The sequence below is a fragment of the Odocoileus virginianus genome, chromosome 18 (genome assembly GCF_023699985.2).
Source record: "Odocoileus virginianus isolate 20LAN1187 ecotype Illinois chromosome 18, Ovbor_1.2, whole genome shotgun sequence".
NCBI lineage: Eukaryota > Metazoa > Chordata > Mammalia > Artiodactyla > Cervidae > Odocoileus > Odocoileus virginianus.
Genome location: NC_069691.1, coordinates 53,514,743 through 53,534,931, shown reverse-complemented (window position 1 = coordinate 53,534,931; position 20,189 = coordinate 53,514,743). Strand labels below are relative to the sequence as shown.

Here is a 20,189-nt window from a genome sequence, read left to right as displayed (position 1 = left end):
TCATTATTTTCTGTCAAAGCTCAACATGAATCAGCCATAGATATGGTAACAAAGACTTATTTCAGCCTCCAGAGGAAACAGAGAACAGGGAGCAGCAGGGAGTGTGGTCGGCCTGGTGACAACCGGTTTCGGCTCAGCCGAGCCGCTTCCGGGCAGTGACTGTGGCCGTGAACACGTGCACACTTCCAAGCGAATTCACTTCCCGCCTCCCTGCCCTGTGCAGGGGCCTCCCAGAAACGTCACTAGAAACTCCTGATTACCATTGTTCTGCCACATGCCCATTACTTTCCTGAGCTTACATTTTGAATTATAACAGGCTAAGCCCTGAAACCCAAGTCCTGTTGGCCGGTGAACTGGCCTGTTTGAAAAGCTGTCTGAGTGCAAAGCCAGGGCAAAGCTGCCCCACAGGGCTGGGAACGCTGGCAAGAGAGGAAAAACACAGGTAGCTTGTGCTCTCTGAGGGCAGAAACAGTACTTCCAGAAAGCTCCCACGACAGCCAGCTGCACCCAGACAGTGCAGTAATGGGAAACGCTGAGTGCAATGGTTCACACAAGAGTGTACAACCTCTGAGCCAACGTGCAGACGACAAGTAAACTCCTCAGATGTGAAAGTCGCTCAGTCATGTCCGACTCTTTGCGACCCCGTGGACTGTAGCCCACCAGGCTCCTCTGTCCATGGGATTTCCCAGGCAAGAATACTGGAGTGGGTTGCCGTTCCCTTCTCCAGGGGATCTTCCCAAGCCAGGGACTAAACCCTGGTCTCCTGCACCGCAGGCAGACTCTTTACCATCTGAGCCACCAAGGAAGCCCAACTACTCAGGGACCCTGGAAATCCCGAGGACGGTGGGCACTGTCCCATTCCAGCACTCTGCAGGCACCTCCTTCCACCCTTCCGGGATGGAAAGTGTCCTTCCAAACGCACTGTCACATCTTAACAGGCTAGGGCTGTCTCCCACCTATGGCTGAGGATGTCCTCCTGGAAGGACGGGAATCCTGTCGGTGATGTTCAAGGACTCACTCTTGCTCTGGGAGCAGCAGCTTGGGAGGCGTGGTGTCTGAGCCCTGAAGCTCTTGCTCCCTGGGGACCCAGTCAGAACCTGGTCAGACAGTTTTTCTAGCACGAGCTCACCCCTCCTTCAAGGCAAGGGTTCTTTCCACGTGGTAACTTTCAAGACTTGTGGGGCATAGTGCCCAGTAATGCCCAAGTGCTGGGGGGCGGGATGGATCTCAACGCCACTGTGCTGGGGATGGGGGCTGGGCTGCTAGGAAGGGGCAGCCATATTCCAGCACCATCACGGCATGTGGCCAAGAGACCCAGGATTCATGATGGTGCCCTCTATGGCCATACCACCCGAAAACACCCAATCTCATCAAAATTCATGCTGCTGCCTCGGTCTAGCCACCCCATCTTTGGAGTGGTTCCAAAAGAATCAAGTGCCCAAGGAAGCAAGGTCTCTGTTTCCACCACAGGCATGGCCCAGGCCTGGGCACGGAGCAGTGGGCTGTGTCAGGCAGGTCTTCTTATTCCTGCCCAGGCTGGGGACGAGGGTCTGAGATCCCATCAGACAGACCAACTCCTCCATCCTTCTTACCCCAAACCCATCACTCAGTTAGACAGAAGACCCAGTCTGCAATGCTAGAGCTCAGGGGGCTGGGAACACCTCCTTCCATAGTGAGCAAATCAGACAGAAGAGCAAGGACCCGATGCCTTTCCATGGAACGCCACGGAGTTCTGTTTCTTCAAGTACACACACACACATAGCGTTCAGTCATGCTTACACACTGTTGGAATGCAATCTGATTTCAAGTTGGCCACGGGCTGTATGTGGCCTTTGCTGACCTGGCTGCCCTGTGACGTCTTAGGAGCTAAAACCTCTCAGCCAGCCCCATGGGTCAGCGACCTCCCGGAGGAAGTCCGTCTGAATTCCTGTGCAGCTTTCTCTGCAGAGCCTTCTCTGGCCACAGCCCATGTTCACGCACACACTGCCCACCCTCAGAACGCCTGTTCTGTGCCCTAGAACACCCTCCTCCAGCCCTGGGTGTGGACCAGCTGCCAAGGGTGGACACGAGGGGAAACGCAGCACCCTGGAGTGGACAGCACGGACACATGGGATTTCCTGATCTGAAAACCGATAATATCCCCTTTGGGAAAACTCTGAAACAGAGAAAGAATTAGTCTTACCGAGAGGCATAAATAAACATGGGGAAAAATACTGACATAATAACAGCAGTAATAACAAGGCAATTTAAGAAATATGAAGATACTTTGTGTGTGTGTGGTTGGCCTCTTTGTCAAAGAGAATACCATCTTTTTATTTTTTTTTTCTAGGTCACGATTGTTTTTATTTTTTATTTTTTTAATTAAAAAAAAATTTTTCCATTTATTTTTATTAGTTGGAGGCTAATTACTTTACATCATTGCAGTGGTTTTTGTCATACATTGAAATGAATTAGCCATGGATTTACATGTATTCCCCATCCCGGTCCCCCCTCCCACCTCCCTCTCCCCCCGATCCCTCTGGGTCTTCCCAGTGCACCAGGCCCGAGCACTTGTCTCATGCATCCAACCTGGGCTGGTGATTACCATCTTTTTAAAAGACAGGACTTCACTTTTTCTAAACAAGAACAAAAAAATCTAATGAGAACAAAGCTGAACAGTCACTGTTTTCCATAAAGCCCTACGGGGGACTTGGTCTCTGGATTCTGAGCCTCAGAGCATGGGCACAGTAGGTCTGCACAGAAGAACGTCTTCTAATTCATAACAGAGTGTTTGCTCCTCAACGGGATGGGTTTTCAATAAAAGGCAAATAAAGCCTTTAAATATAGATTATATAAGGAACATATGCTCATTATTTTAAACAGGAAACAGTGTAGATTATACGAGTGAAAGGTGCCAGGGCCCGGCCAGTTTCATCTCCTCCCCCGACCACCCCAGACCTGTTTCCCAGACCTCTCCTGTTTGACAGTTCGGAACACTCCCTTGCATGTAAATCCCATGGAGATGTTGTTAATTAAGCACCCGCCTGGTTTATTTTTTTTAATTTTATTATTATTATTTTTCATTTATTTATATTAGTTGGAGGCTAATTACTTTATAATATTGTAGTAGTTTTTGTCATACATTGATATGAATCAGCCATGGATTTACATGTGTTCCCCATCCTGAACCCCCCTCCCACCCCCCTCCCCATCCCATCCCTCTGGGTCATCCTAGTGCAACGGCCCTGAGCATTTGTCTCATGCATCATACCTGGACTGGCGATCTGGTTGATTTTAACACAAAAGAAGCTATACTCTCTCCGCTCACAGCGTCTCATGAGAAGCCTTTCCTGTGAACAGAGGCAGGCTGGCTGTGCGGTACCCGCCCATCTCCTTTCGCGCATCCTGCCTGTACAGCCACATCCACAAGGCAACCTCCCAAAAGTGAAGCTGTCAGGTTAAATGCAGCCTAAAGCATTTTCGAATGATACTGCCAAGTTGCACTTCCAAAAAGTGTCCGTTCCCATCACCTCTAACGAAAAAGGGAATAAAAAGTCCCTGTTTCTCATACCGTTAGCAGTATCAGGCGTTATTGATGTTTTGTTAAAATTTCTAGAAGTTACAGTATTAGGCATTACCATTTTTTAAAATCTCTATCAGATGAAGAAGCAATTTGTATTTTCTTATAATTTGTTCTTCTCTATTAATGAGATTAAGCATGCTTTTTTCTTTCCCTAGGAATTACTTATTCCCACACTATCCATTTTTCTATTGAGTTGGTATTTTTCTTATACATTTATGAGTTCTCTTTATATAGCATATAAATCTTTCTTTAATATATTGGAATACTACGTATGCATGTATACATATACATATACAAGAGTAGATATATCCTCCTTGGAAGAAAAGCTAGGGCAAACCTAGATGTTGTATTAAAAAGCAAAGACATCATTTTGCTGACAAAGGTCCATACAGTCAAAGTTATGGTTTTTCCAAGTAGGTATGTATGGACATCAAGATTGGATCATAAAGAAGGCTGAGCGTAAAAGAACTGATGCCTTCAAACTGTGGTGCTAGAAAAGACTGTTGAGAGTCCCTTGGACTGCAAGGAGATCAAGCCAGTTGATCCTAAAGGAAATCAACCCTGAATATTCACTGAAAGGACTGATGCTAAAACTGAAGCTCCAATCCTTTGGCCAACTGACTCACTGGAAAAGACCCTGATGCTGGGAAAGATTGAAGGCAGGAGGAGAAGGGGACAACAGAGGATGAGATGCTTGGATGACATCACCAACTCAATGGACATGCACCTGAGCAAACTGTGGGAGATGGTGGCAGACAGGGAAGCCTGGTGTGCTGCAGTCCATGGGGTCACAAAGAATCAGACACGCCTTAGCACCTGAACAACAACATATATCCATTGAGTTAGAAATGTTGTTCCAATTTAGCTTTTAACTTAATACATATTTGTCATACATAAATATTTCTTGGATGTGCAAATTTATTCATCTTTTCCACTATGGTATCTTAAGCTAACATCATACTTTAAACATCTTCTTTTTCTACAATTATTTTTTAAAAATAAAATCACTTTTCTCCCAGTGTATTTATAGTTCCTCCCTTTGTCCGTCTGGGTATTTTAATAATGTGGACATTTTGTTCTGTATAAAGACAGAGACAGGGATGGAGCGTTCTTCCTTCCATGTAGCCCAGCAATTTACATAACCCCATCCTTTCCTGCCAGCTCTGAAAACCCACCTTCACAAGCGAGGGTCTCGATAGAGACCCGTCTGCTGCACTGCCAGGCCAGTGCCCGTCCCCAGGGAAGATGCTGTGGGGGAATTCATGCCTCAGCCCCTTGAAGCAGAAGTGAAAGTGTCTGCCTCACATTACAGCCGTCTGCAAACTGCTTGCACACAGTGGCCACGGAGAGTTTGTATGTTCACCAGTCTCTCACTGTTCTCTGCAATTTGCGTAACAAGGCTTTTGTTTCTGGATGATCTAAATACAAAAGCAAGCTTAGTCTTTATTCATAAAACAAGACTCCCCCAGAGTAGAGGAATAACCAGCAGACTGAAGGGGTTACTCAGGAGTGTCTTTAAACCGGTCTGAAAAAGCCTTCCCCAGGTAGCAGCTCCATTTCGGCGTCTGTACAGATCTGCTGAAAGAATAAAAACGCTGGTGTCTCAGGACCATCGGAGGGCGGGGGTGGGGAGGGCGGCCTCTAGACCAGCGCTACCCAGCGAAGCGGAACAGTAGCCGCAGGTGTGGCGTGAAATTTTCCAGTAGCCCCATTTTAAAGAATAAAAAGCAGCAGGTAAAATTAATAATGCATTTTATTTAATATACACCAGATATCACCACTATGTCATGTAATCAGTATGGAAGTTTCTGAGATAGGCACATTCTTTCTTTGTACGCGTTTTGCCACCCAGTGTGCACCGGACACCTGCCCCCCATCCCAACCGAGACAGCCACAGCGTGAGTGGGCCCCCAATGCATGGGGGGCCCAGGGGGCGCCTCCTAAGGCTCACTGAACACAAGGAGCGTGTGGGACAGGAAGGGCCCTAACGGTCCCCGCCCCACGCAGCAGCTCTGACACGTCCTGAGCTGGCACGGCTGGTGGGGCGTGCGGCACCCCAGCCCCCGTGCCACAGGACCGGGAAGGGCTCTCTGGGACTCGCCCCACATCCAGCCAGGAGGGAGCCCCAGCCCCGAGCTCAGAGTGCGTGTTAGCTGTCCTCCCCTCTGGTGGGCCTGGCTGTCAGAAAATAAATACTGGAAGGTTCTGGAATGCTCTTTCTCAGGTTTCTGATTTTGAGATGTAAGGGATGAAGGGGGGGAGCACGCCATCAAAAGCCTGAAAGAATTTTCGTTCAGGAAGCTGAGGAAAGCACGCTCCAGAAAGCCACACCCCGAGCCTGGAGGTGACAGGCCCAGGGGGACTTGGGTCTCTGCCTCCCCAGCTGAGCAGTCCTGGCGGACACCCAAATGTCCCGGTTTCAGCTTTCTCATGAAGCAGGACGGGGACCTCGTCCTGCGTGCCCAGGGGCAGGGGAACATGCGTCGCCACCGTGACGCGACACAGACACGCCCTGCCATCACCGTGAAGGCCCAGCCTGCCCGTCACTTGTCCAGTCACCACGTGCGTCTCCTGTTTTTCAGATATCATACACGGCTGCACTTGACAAGCTAGGAAGTTTCATGTACATACGGTGTACAAATGCCTTTTCTCAACCCGGAACACAAAGACTCCTTCAGGGCATACAGAGGCCAGGACCTCAGGCCTACAACGACTGCAGCCAGACCTGGAAGGGACATGCCCCTGCCCCATGTTCTCTGAGCGACTGTCACAAGCGTAGCAAGCTACACACGTAAGTTCTGTAAAATACCCTGATTTTTCCATCTGAACAACAATCAAAACAGAAGCAGTCTGCAGCAGTCGTAGGAGACTCAAGTTCGATCCCTCAGTCGGGAAGATCCCCTGGAGGAGGAAATGGAAACCCACTCCAGTATTCTGGCCTGGAGAATTCCACGGACGGGGGAGCCTGGTGGGCAACAGTTCACAGGGTTAGAGAGAATCAGACATGACCAAAGTGCCTTAGCACACATGCACGCACTCTGTAAGCCAAGCGTGGAAGCCCTGCAGGTGTTGCTAGCTGGGGTCTCTGCGGGGCCAGGAACTTGGAGAACACACAGGGCCAGGAGGGTGCCCAGAACCGCAGGTGAGAAGACCCCAGCCTCCGCCCTGCAGCCCACAGAGGCAGCAGCTGGGGGCAGTGGTCGTGATGGTACCCCTTAGAAGGAAAGGAAGGGGGAGCAGCATGGCAGGAGTCGCCAGCACTGGCGGAGCAAGGCAAGAGGAGAGCAGAGGGGACACAGCTAGCCGGCAGTCGGGACGGTGATGACCACAGGGACTGGGGAGCCAGCCCTGGGAATCCCGGCAGGAGAGGAAGGACAGAGGGGCGTGCAGACAGGGGAACAGCCTGCGGGAGGCGAGAGGCTGCCCACTGCCAGGACGGGAGCCCAGCAGTCAACACCTGAGGGGAAAAGCAGGCACACAGGTGTGGCCCCGCCCAGGTGAGCAGGGGCGCAGGAAGAGCCTCCACCATCCACCAGGACGCCGCACCAGGAGGGCCAGCGCGAGGCCCAGCGCTGCGCGGGGTGGGACTCCCCTTCCTCCCACCTGCAGAGAAACGTCTGTTCAACAGCCATGAGGCAGGAACCCGCCACGTCGCTGCCATCAGGGCGGCTGTGACACACCTCCTGACCCGGTTTCTGAAGCTCATCAACTTCACCACTGGGGCCTGTCCCCAGGGGCTTCACAGTTAAGATGAAACAGGCCACACACATGTGCAGAACAGGGCACACTCTCATTCTGCCTCTCTCAGGACACAGGACAGGCCTCAACCCTTGCTTAATAAAAAACCTCAGTCACTACCAAATTTAGTATGTACATAACAGTGTAATACGAATTTCAAATGACAAAATTTAAGGCCTTAAAATATGGTGGTTTTGATTAAGGTATGATTTCTCTCTTAAAAAAGGCAACCTCAGTAATCTGACGTTGTTGAATATTTCATCACTTCTGAAAATCAACCTTCTGGGTGTTCAAACTTGAAAAGCTGTCATTATTCTTGATAAAATATCAAAATGTCCTCAACACTTCTCAAGTGAAGCTTGACGATCATAGTGACTCTGCCAGGCTTAGGAAGACTAGCTCTCAGCACATGAGTTCGGAGGCAACAGCGAGGCAGGGGTCTAGGGCAGGCCCAGGCTGCTGAAGGAAGACCACAAATCACCTCTCAGTTACTGGATGGGTGTCCCCAAACAAGACGCTTATTTTAAAAATGGAAAAACAACTAAACTACAGTGTAGCTCCCAGAATTCTTATTTCACAGTCACAAAAACTGATGGAGAGTGGCACTACAATTGTGTAGAGAAAGGCAGGATCAGACCCGTGCTGCCATTAAAGCACACAGCAGGAGGAAAGGATATTTACCAAAATGACATGCGATGCGCCTAAGAGTTACTTCTCCCCAACTCCTCTGCAGCACGATTATATCAGAGAAATGAAATGATTAACAGTATTCTTCACGGACGACGAGGCTCCCAGGAAAACACGGAATCCTGCACACACACTACCCTCTAGCCACAAGCCAGGCTGTGAGAATGGACAAGCTGCAACCGGGGAAGTCTGATGCAAGGACTTCATGTTTTGCTTCCACAAAGGAGAATCAGGAAAGAACAGCTTCCTAAGAAAGGACCGTTTCCATCAGGACCCCGAACAGAGGTGAGTTTCCACAGACACATGGACAAAGAAACACCCCTGATGAGCTGTAAAGACAGAAATTCCAAGGGACCAGCTTAGTGAGGGCCCAGGGGGATGCAGCCAGGCTAAAGAACTGGTGGACTCTGGGGGAAAGCACTGCATACGTTAGACACCAGTTGGTCATTGACTTGGCCTCTGCTCCAGGCTCGACAGGACGTGAGCGTGTTTGTGTTCTATGGAACTGCCCGCTCATGCAGCGAGAAATAAAGAAACATTAACCCATCTTTAGAATCTCAGCTCTCGGGGGGTTTTCCTCACGGAAAACAAAAGGAAACTCTTAAATGGGAAAGAGGCTGCTGCGTAAAAGATGGAGTGTAAACTGCCGAGTAAAGCCTGGCCTAATTTCCTTTTTTTCTGAGTAGGTCTGGGCAGGTTGCCTCCAGATGTCCACAGTGAGCAGGACTTTTCCTGGTGTCAGAGCCGATCTGCCCCGAGAACCTCAGAGTCCTGGCTCTCACTTCTGTCACTGTGGTAAAACGAAATGCCACTATCAGTTACGCCAAGCTGACAACACTCAGAAGACCTGAAAAGCCTCAGCTCAGGGCAGAGCCCACCGGCTGAAGACACTACTCAACACAGGGCTGGGGACTCGGCCAGCTCGACCTGCAGGTGAGTGAACGTACGACGCTGGGCGTGCAGTAAGTCTCCCTCGCTGAATCCTAAACAGTATCTCTGCATTGCATTTATAAAAATTAATTTACCTCAAAATTGAAGGAGAAAGTATGACAACCGACTGTCTTCCTGACTTTCCAACAACTTTATAAAAATTACTTCAGAATTGAAGGGGTATTGGGGAAGCCAAGCAATATAGTAATTCTCTTTACAACTCCTCCCCAATTTTCCTACACTTTTTGTTTTAAAAAAAATGATTTCAATGAATTGAACATTTCACTTTTGCATCTGAAAGTAAAAGAATACACCCTTAAATATGAATGACAGAATATCCTTTTATATTGTTCAGTCTGCTTTCTCTGACTGAGAGATCAAAGCCAATGGCTCTGATCCTTGGCTCTCATTCTCTAGGGCAAAGACTCTAGGCGAAGGAGTAAAGTGAACCATGCTCTTAGCTCCTCTGAGGGGCACCTTGGCAAATTCAAACTCTGCACCTAAACCTCCACATGTAACTCCCTAGAACACGGACAACATTTCCCAAGCCCCTACGTCCACAGCTCTCACTCCCCTGAAAGCTGCACCTATGCTCCTGGAGATACACGTGTGGTTTTCCATAACCAGGGCTGATGACACACTTCTGTTCTCTGGCCACAGGAATATCTCCCAAGATTTGTCTACAAGCTGATTCTGAAAGTTCAAAACAACAAACACCACCTAATCATTACACCGTCAACATGTGCGGTTTGCTGTGTGTCACTGATAACTCCATAAAGTTACTTTAGAAAAATGAGGATTCTTAACAATTAGGCCACCTGACTTCTGCTCAAAGTGGGCCAAAGGAATAGTACCAAGCAGGTGAGAATTCATCTCACAAACAATGAGGGAGACCACCTGGAGAGGCTCCAGTGTCTAATCCACAGCTGTCAATACTGCTACCCTAGGCTGGAAAAGTCTAAACTAGGCCTAACCAAGCACTCATCCAGCTTCATTAAAACACAAACAAAAAAACAGAGAACTTCCAGGAGTCACTGGAGAGACTCTGTGCTTCGAGGATGGTGGTGTCCGCATGTAACACCAAGATAAGCCGGCGACAGAATGTCAGTGCTCGCTGAAAGAGGTGAACGTCAGCAACGTCCAAGTCCAGTCTGTTGCCGGTGTCGGCTCACCAGGTCCTCAGGCTGCCCACTCAACCAGCGTTCAGTGAGGTGACCAGGAGTAGTGCTGTGCGCGGGAGCCCAGGTGAGCCAGAGGGAAAGACGCTGGGCCCAGGGGCACAAGTCCCACCAAGGGGAGCCCGGGGCAGAGGGCAACGCCCTCAGAGGAGACACAGACAGGGGACACTGCGCGGTGCAGAAACTGCAAGCGCAGCGCTGACGGCTGCAGTCACCCCGCAGCACCACCTCTCACAGGCGCGGGCACTGCGCAGCGCTGCCAGCCCCACTCGCCCCGCGGCTCTGTTTTACAGGCGAGGACACAGTCAACCCACAACCGCTGGTCCAGCCAGGACTGGGATCCTGGGCCTCCGGGCTCAGAGTCCAAGTTCTCCCAGGACCACCGTGCCCGTGTGTGAGGCAGGGCAGCTGCAGAGGAAGAATCACTCTGCACGAGGCGCTGAGGGCAGGTGTGCCCGCAGAGGGGTCACCGGGCAGAGATCTGAGGGATCCGGGCCCCAACACCACCCCGCCCCCGCCAGCACCAACCACAGAACAAGACTGCAGTCCACAGGCCACGCCCACTTCAGGCCAGCTCCACTTTCATATTCCAGCTGCAGCAGAGCTGCTGAATTTTTTTTGTTGGAAAAACTGGATGATAGTTTACATGAATGACTAGATTTAATAAAAATGTATAGCTCATAAGCCTACAGTACACAACAATGCTTGAGTATCATCCAAAATGCCATATTTAGCACTTACTTCATCCCAACTTTTGGCATGCCAAGAGTCATGTCATCTTTGTCCAAATGACCCTGAAATGTGAGTGAGTCAGCTCTGAATTAATGAGGGTGTTAAAATCTTCCATGCGGTTTTGGAGGAGCCTAGTATTTCTGAACAAAGAAAGTAGCTAGCTACTGGTTTCTTCTGAAACCACATTCAGTCCTCGACAAACACAGCCTTTTACACATATCTTGATGTGGTTTCTCCAAGAGTCCCCTGGGTTTCCCCAGGGAACGTCTATCGTCCTTCCTTCCTAGTTTCCCACGTCCAGGAAGATCCATCCAACAACAGAATCCACAGCCTCGAGGCTCCAGTGGGCAAGTCTCCAGCGGGGGTATGATGTGATCAAGGCAAAGACCCCTCCTCTTCACAGAGAGCTGAGGGGCAGAATTCAAGGACATTCACATGGCCATTGTCTTCCTGCTCACCTCCCACCAGCCTCTCCTGTTCAAACCCTGAAGATTCTGGTACTTTAATCAGAGGTCTTTTGTCACCTCCTGTGACACAGGTCAGGAGCAGGATACACAGTCCTGGTGCCGGGGCGGGGTGGGATTGAGACAGGAGACGGAGGAAGGGGTGGGGGTGCGGGTCACGGGAGGGGAAGCACCCCGGCAGCGCCTCTAACACCCTGGGTTTCCCACGCAGCTCTCTCCTCACCCACTGCTGATGCTGAGCTCCTGACTCAGGCCCAAGATCCTGCTGCAGGCCCGCCCCCCACCCCGGCCATCCTGGTCAGAGCTGCTGCCACGGGCAAGCCCCACCTGTGGGCATCTCTGCAGACCAGCCGCCCAACAGGACTTGGGCTTCCAGCCCTGCTGGTGAGGCTGAGACGGCCCGGCTACCGCTCTGGGGACCTGGCCCTGAGCTGACGTCCTCGGGGGATGGGACACTGGGGCCCTCAAGGACCGTCCGGCTGTCCTCTGGGTCATGTCTGGCCTGAGCTCTGGGCCGCGGTGCACAGGCCACAGCGGGGTCAGGCCCCTGAGACACATCATCACACGTACCTGCTCGATCCTCAGGGGTGAGTTTGGGGCAGCACCGTGCAAAAATCAGAGGCACCTAACATGGTGGAGACCTAAATGTCTGTCTACAAGATATAAGAAAATAATTTACAACTGGGTTTCTGTAACATCGTCTGTTTTTATAGCAGGGACAGTCTGAGCCCTGAAGGGGTTTATGGAGCAAGAGAAAGACAATACTCAGGAAAGAGTCCCAGTTTGTGATTCCCAACATTAGCTGGCTTCACTCCATGCGAAGCTGCCCTGCACAGTCACCTGTGCTTTACTTGAACAGTTGAATTTTGTAGGTTGCTACTGAAATCTACCCACCTCCTCACCTAAAGGCTGAACTCCATGCCAATCTCCAGGTGCCAGCAATGTCCATCCAATGGCCAGATATCAACGACAAGCTCCCAGTCCCCACCCTCCCCCCAAGAGAGACGATCTTTCACTCGTCTCAACTGGCAAAACTGTGGTTCAAATGAGGAAACTACTCTTGTGAAATCAAGAGGCAGGAGAATGCAAGTACTTTCCACCTGGGCAGACGTTTATCTTCCCAACTGAAGTCAGAGTAAATAATCCCCGTGACTCAAATGACTCTCTGACTCGGGGTTTGCTGTGGGTGGATCATTCATGCCCATCACGCAACTCTACACCCACCTGGTAACAAAAGCACGGCAGTCCTCCTGCACACCTGCCTGGAGTGGAGGCCAGCACTTGCACGCCAAGAGCTGGCTTGTAGCTCAGCTCACACAGGTGGAGACAGGCTCATTACTAAGCTCGTGTACCCACGCTCCTGCGAGTAAGCATCCAAACACCCGGAAATGCGTGCGACTTTCCCAGACCACATTAGAATGTTAACAGTGTACAGGAAGGGTCACCTGAGCGCTGAGGACTTCCTCTGTTCTTTATTCCAAAGAAGGAAAAAATAAACAGGAACATCTGAAGGATACGAATAAAACTCAAGGTGTGTACACAGTCTGAGTTACCTTTCCATGGGTGTATGGTAGTCACAGTAATTTTTTATGGAAACGAGGGCCATCTCACTGTCTATGGGGGAGACTGAACGCTGGCTCTAATGACACAATTTGTTATTTTTGTTCTCAGGATCGTGTCAAAACAAACGCCTCAGGTGAAAAGGCAGGAACAAAAGTGACGTGGTTTTACTTTGTTACATGCTTAAGATACATGCCTTGACATCTCAAAAACAGGATTACCTTCAGTTTCCCAAACAGCCTATGCGCCTCTTTCTTTCTGGCCTGTGCACACACTGGTCGTCCCGTGTGACTGTCCTTTCTGCTGTAAAAAGGCATCTTTTCCATTTTCTTGGTGAAGCGCCACCTACCCACCACAGAGACGTCGCTAAGAACTCGCTGCTTCCCAGAAGCCTTCTGGGATCTCAGCTAACCTTGCAGGGTTGTCTGGGCTGGTGTTTTAGTCTCTGAAATGTCTTCGACTTTGTTTTTGGCATTAAATTTTTTTTTTTAATTTTGTTTATTATTTAATTGATGGAAAATTGCTTACAATTTGTGTTGGTTGCTGCCATGCAACAATGCAGATCAGCCATAACTATAAATAAATACCCCTTTGTTTTCTGTATAAAATTCTTATGACTAAAGGACATGAAACTTTGTTATACATGATGCTATAAAGTGAAAGTGACGTCATTCAGTCATGTCCGACTCTGTGACCCCATGGACTGTAGCATGCCAGGTTCCTCTCTGTTCATGGGATTCACCAGGCAAGAATACTGGAGTGGGTTGTTTCCTTCTCCAGGGGATTGTCCCAGCCCAGGGACTGAACCTGGGTCTCTGCACTGTAGGCAGACTCTTTACCACCGGGGAAGCCCATGATGTTACAAGGCCTACTGTAAATTATAACTTCCTAGTTCATTTTTAATTTAGTTCATTTATTCTTTAATACAACATATTACTTTATACATACTCCTAAAGAGACTTTACTGAGGATTGGCTGTATGTTTCTGAATAAAGCTGATTAAAGTGGGGAGGGTGGCTAACTGACTGCTGGGATGAAGTGTGGGCAGTTTATCGCTTATTTAATGCTGACTGGAGGCTACCCTGCAAATCAGTGTTTGAGTTCTGAGGTGTGGCACATAAACACACAGATACATGCATCTCCCACCTTAGTCAGGACCTCACCAGCCTCTGACCCCAAAACTGCAGGCAGCTCAGGATCCTACTCGACAGACATGCCAATGCTCTTAACAGGGGACAAAGTACAGAGCTCAAACATCTCATAGTCCCCTGGTCCTCAGGAGCTGTGGCGCAGGATGGAGGAATTCCACCCCACAATCTAGAACAAGGGCATTCCTGGGGCTTTCTGCTACGAGGGCTTTTTTTTTTCTTAAGTGGACTAGGTTTTTGTCTTTCTTTGTTCCCTAGTTTTATCCAAGAAAGGGACATGCAACACTGTATCACTTAAGGTGTGCGACAGGGAGGCAATGTGTGTGTGTATACTGAGAAATGATCATGAGGACTTCTGAATGCTCACCCTGCACACTTAAGACTGGTCTGCTAAGCAGAATACTAACACGATTGACGCTTCCACACACTGACTCACCTCAACATATGAAATTGGGAATATTCCTATTTTGTCTGCCAGCATGCCTTCAGCCCAGTTTTCATCCACTCTGCGGATCACAGTTAGAACGTCGTCCTAAAGAGACATCAACGGACATTACTCCACCTGACCCTAGGAAGCACGCCACCTGATTCTCTTTTTAACAGGAGACTCAAGTTGTAAGAGCACATGAATTAAGATGCCATGCCTGTAGGATGTGACCACAGGAGGTGATGAACCGAACGGCACCAGGCCAGACAGCTGTAAACGAGCAGCCTGTTGGCACCTGCCACCCCACCCACGCCCTGAACTCCTGTTCGAGGTGGCCTCTCAGGCTCTGTTCACCTTCTCTTCCTTAATGGGCTTAAAAGCCCATTTAAAGGTACATCCTACTGTTTTTCTTTACTGAAAAAACACAACATTCTGGTCAAAATCCCAAAGCATTTTATCAATTCAATAGATACAGACTGGTATGCTTTTCAGCAAAGAAATTTACATATAAAACAAGGAAGTAAAGATGCTTCATTTTGTTATTCATAATTCAGGGAATTAAAATCCCTGAGTGGCATGCACCCACCCAAAAACATAGCTTAGAATTACATTTAGGCCCAAAATATGAAAATGATACCATACAGAGCATCAACCAAAATTATCTTTCATAGGGAACACTCTGTGCACAAAATTACTGTCTTTCTGATCTGAGAAGTCTGCTTCCAGATATTTTTAGAAGCACAGAGAGAGAGAGTTCACATAAAACTATTGTATGTTTTTGCACAGGCCAGAGTTCACACATGCAAGTACACAGAAGAGCTGGCAAAAAGAAGGCAATGTGTTCTAACTTTACCTTTGCAAACGGAAGGCAGTCTTTGTCAGCTTCCTTGTCTTTAACTTCAAAGTCATAAAGTGCTTTGCACTGGGGCGGGGGCTGAGGTAACGGCTTGATGATCTGCACGAAGCTGGTGGGGAAGAAGCCGTGGACCCCGCCAACCTCGCCGTGGCACCAGTTCTCATCCACCTGCCGCCGCAGGACAATGATGTCGCCTTTGCTGAACTTAAGGTCCCCGGGCTCCTTGCCTTCGTAGTTGTATAACGCTTTGGCACATGGTAACTGAGGTATTCCCTGAAGGAAAAAGGGGAGTTTCAATGAAAGAACTGTCCCAAAATGTCTGAAAACTCAACTGTTTCACTGTGGTTGTTAATAAGTCCAGATCAAACACACACTTTGTCTTAGGAAGACAAACCCACATAAAAAACTGCCTGTGTGTGTGTGTCACCAAGAGCAAACAAAATCATGTCACACGAGGAAAGAACAGCAGACCACTCCCGGCCCCGAGACGGCGTTCGGTTCCTAAGGCTACTTTAGTCAGACTTCCACCCTATTCACAGTTTTTAAGGACGTGGAAGTACTGCTAAGTCTGGCTTGCTGGCATAAAATTAAAAAACTCATTAAAAACTTAAATTCTGATATTAACTGCACCAAAGAGAAGGCTGAGAGCCAAAGGCTGCAAGGAGGTCAATCCTAAAGGAAATCAACCCTGAATATTTGTTGGAAGGACTGATGCTGAAGTTTAAGCTCCAAACCTTCGGCCAACTGACATGAAGAGCCAACTCAAGAGAAAAGACCCTGATGCTGGGAAAGACTGAAGGCAGGAGAAGGGGATGACAGAGGACGAGATGGTTGGACGGCATCACTGATTCAATGGACATGAGTTTGAGCAAGCTCTAGGAGATGGTGAAGGACACAGAAGCCTGGCGTGCTGCAGTCCATGGGGTTGAAAAGAGTCGGACACGACTGAGTGAACAACAAAGATCACCCAACACTCTTAACACAGTGAGTGGCAGGAGTAAACTTCAGGCAACAGCCTGGTTATACCCTGGTGCCTGCAACCGGAAACACACTGCCCTGCATGTTGGGTTCTCTCAGTGACCAGGAACCCTGGAGAAGGCAACCAGGGGTCAATGACACTAACCGACCAGCGGACGTTGGGCCGCGGCCCTGTCCTGCTCCGCTGGGCTGATTCAATTAAATTCCAAGAGACTGAAAAGTCAGTTTGGGTCAGACTTCCCCAAAGAAAACTTCCTGTACTAAATAAAATGATTCTCACCCTGACTTCAAACCCAGCAAAGTTCACTGATCTTTAAGAGGCTGATCCTCACAGAGACTGCAGACAATGAAGTATAAAGAATAAAGCAATTAAAAAGCAAGCAAGACTGCATTTTCCCTGTGCAAAAACCATCCCGAGAGCTGGGAGCCACAGGGGCCCCTCGGGCACCTCCTGGAAAGGCTGGGGGTCGCAGCCTTGCCTGGCCCCCAGACCTTCGGCTGCCTTCCCAAACTGCTTCCTGGGCAAGGCCTCCGGCATCCACAGAGTTTACATTTCACTTGGCTACATATGAAAGGGAGGCTCAGAAGCAGAGAGCGCCAGAGGCGGCCAAGCGCGCCCTGCAGCTGCCCTCAGACCTCGGCAAAGAGCTGGGCAGTGCAGGCAACAGGAGCTTTGACAACAGTTCTTAACCCAAAAATACACTTCAGTAAACAGTGACTGCTTTGCTCCTATAAAAAAAGAATAACTATGACGTGGGCCTGTTTTACTTTTCTAATGTTTTTGCTTCTCCATTCTATACACAGGTATTTTATGGACATTAAAATCCTCAGGAGAGTGGCACACAAACACTTCTGATTCACTGCTGTCTGGCCCATTTCTGCCCCATGGGCGTACTCCAGTACATCTAGCAAAGAGCTGCATGGCGATCTAGCTGAGGTCCTCACATGCGAATAAAACCGTCACTGCCAATTGATTTTATAGACTCTAAATGCCAGTGCCCAAATACACATGCACAACAACCCCTCTAAATTCAAATTCCTTCATGCATTTCTTACTGCTCCATAAAGTAAGAAAGATTCAATGGCCTACTAAAAAGAACATTTAGAAGATACTCCTGTCATAGGAACAGCAATAAAATGTATAAAGTTTAATGACTGAGTTGTATCTCAATTGGTATAAACTGTGGCTGATTGCAACTTGACTTCCAAAAACTTCCAGAAAGAACTGAGCCCCGCTATGTGGATACCGTCCTGCCACGTTCACCTGTTCAGCAGGTGAACCAGTCTGCTCTCACAATCCAGTCTCCGAGGTGCCTCGCCTCCACGCTGCTGTCTGAATGTCTGTGTGCCCCTGTGGTCCGGATGTTGAAACCCACCCCTCAAAGGCGATGCTGAGCAGCTGGGTGCTCAGGGCAGGAGGTGGGGCCCTCCACAGTGCAGTTGGTACCCACAGAAACCCACGTCGCTTCTGCCCAGGGAGGGCGCAGCAAGGGGCACGAGCAGTGGACAGGGGGACTCCTCCAGACAGCTGATCTGGACTTGCCGGCTGCTATGGTGCTGAGAAATCGGGTTTGTCATTTACAAGCTGCCCCATCTGGGGTGTTTCACGAGGCAGCCTGGACGGACTGACAGTCTTCCACTGGAGCTCACCAGAGGCACCCGGCCCCCACCACGTTCCTACCTGGAGGGTCCCCAGTATGTCCCCAGAGGGACACGTCCTGAGGTGACAAGGAGGCCAGCTTTCCCCCGCTTACGGTTTCCTGTCTGTCTGGGACGGATGCTTCTGTTGTTTGGAATCACCCATAAATAAGACCAAGTTTGGGGTGGGTGAAGGTCCCCAGGGCGGTCCGTTTCCACACGTACCGGCCATGCCTGCTTCAGGACCAGACTGGATGCTGCCACCAGGGGGAGGGGCTGCTCGTCCTGAGCCCGCTGCACACGGCCGTCACCTCACCCAGCCTGGTCCCCACGAGACCAGGGTACCTGGGCACCGCGGCTGCGGGCCCCACCTCTCCTCACGAGCACCCACCTGGGTGCCCGTGATCACAGCCCTGCTGGATGAACCTCATCGCTGGTGGGCTGAGCACTGAACTGTGATGGCTACATGGCAAACACCGCCTCCACAGGGTCAGCTGCTTCAGAGACGCTTCTACGGTGGGTCAGGCTCACCAGCTACGGACACGTTGACCGCACACCCCCACACCTGGGAGCCATGCCCCATGGGGATGCATGGCTGCACCCCCTGTGGCCTGTCCCCGGCACCTCCTCCGGGCACAGCGCGTGGTGGACACGCACGGCGGACAGAGAAGGGCGGGGGAGGAGGGAGGCATGTCACTCCCCAGCCCTGGGGCTGCCGGGGAGCTAGCACCCGTGCGCAAGGAACACCTGCAAAGCCAGAGCCGCTGCGGCCGACTGGCGTCCACCTCAGCGTGTGCTGGAGACGGCGCTGAGAACAGGACACGCTCCGCAAGAGGGCAGCTGCGGGCCCTGCGCTGACTGAGCTGTTGGCGTCTGAAACACGCGAAGCCAAGCCCGCAGCAGACCGCAGCAAACAATCTTACAGACTCTTCTGGCGGTTAGGAGGAAGCAATCACACAACTGACACATTCTATTTTTTCTTGAATGACCTTAAAAACGGAGTGCCCAACTGACAAACCATTGCACAGAACAAATCTTACAGATGTTTCTACGGGGAGAGAGCTCCTGAGAACGCAGCCTCTGAAATAAGACGAGGAAAACTCACGTCACTCGTTGCCCTGTTAGTTTCCTGTTTCATCACTTTTAATATTATAATAATAGTTCACAGAGAGCAGCACATTTATTGGGAAAATTAGCGACAGTAACTTGATCTGCTGTCTTGAGGATTCATGGCAGAATGAGGGCTATTTCCTGGTAAAGCATCAACTTTCTATCTATTTGGGAAACACCTGGGTCCCCGGCAAGGGCCCTGCCCCAAGCCTGCCTTTCCTCCCCTCTGCCCCGGGGCCCTGCCAGGCCCCCACCCGACCCTCACAGAAAGCGGGGAACGGGGGTGAGCCAGGGGCACTGGGGAGGGGCGTACGGGGGCAGGCTTTAACACTGAACAGGACGGTCAGGCAAGGTCTCCAGTTCAGCTGCCTGGGTTAGATTTTTCTTTTTTTTGTCCAGTGTTTTCATTAATGTAGTGGAGAGAGATGCTCATATAATTTAAACATGACATTAACTGTGAAAGAGAGTTCACATTTTCAGAATTAAAACAGCACTGGAGGAGACTGCACACATATGAACAATCAAGTAAATGTGTCAAGGCAATTCAACTGGGGAAAATAGTCTTTCCAGCAATGGATGTGGAACTCTTAGAAGTCCATGGGAGAGACCCCTACCTCACACCACATATAAAAATAACCTGAGATGGACCTCAAAATCGAATATAAAATATAAACCTGTAAGTTTTCCAGGAAAACACACAGAATAATATCTTAATGATGAGGGAAGTCTCCTTTGCCTCCCCCCCACCCATTCTTAACTAAACATTAAAATTTACAGTTGAACTTTATCAAAACTGAAAAATTCTGTTCATCGAAAGAGACAATAAAAAATAAAAACTCATGCTACATATAGGGGAAAACACTTGCAATACCTGTATCTGACAATGGACTTAAATTCAGAAATATAAAGAACTGCAAATAAATAACAACCCACCAACCCAGCTGAAAACCAGGCAAAAGATCTGAACACACACTTCAAAAACGAACTGTAGACGTGCTCAACATCCCTAGTCATCAGGGAAATATAAACTAAAACCACAATGAGTTATTACTTCATACCCATTAGGATGATTAAAATTTTAATGGCTGACAACAGAAGATGTTAATGATACAGAGCCAACAACTCACGCATGCTGCAAGTGGGCATTTAAAATGGTGTAACCACTCTGGAAAACTACTCAA

At 49.5% G+C, this 20,189-nt stretch overlaps 1 protein-coding gene across 3 annotated transcripts in view; it reads right to left on the bottom strand.

Moving 5' to 3' along the window:
• The window catches only part of SH3RF1 (SH3 domain containing ring finger 1), a 157,483-nt gene that overhangs the window by 28,858 nt on the left and 108,436 nt on the right, over window positions 1-20,189 (bottom strand). For 2 of the 3 annotated variants that reach the window (XM_070480710.1, XM_070480711.1), the window contains exons 3-4: window positions 15,280-15,555; window positions 14,436-14,531 (exon numbers count right to left, since the gene is read on the bottom strand). The exons of the other annotated variant lie outside the window; for it this stretch is intronic. In XM_070480710.1, the coding sequence (XP_070336811.1) occupies window positions 14,436-14,531; window positions 15,280-15,555 (372 nt within the window). The remainder of the gene's footprint in view (window positions 1-14,435; window positions 14,532-15,279; window positions 15,556-20,189) is intronic. 3 annotated transcript variants of the gene reach the window in all.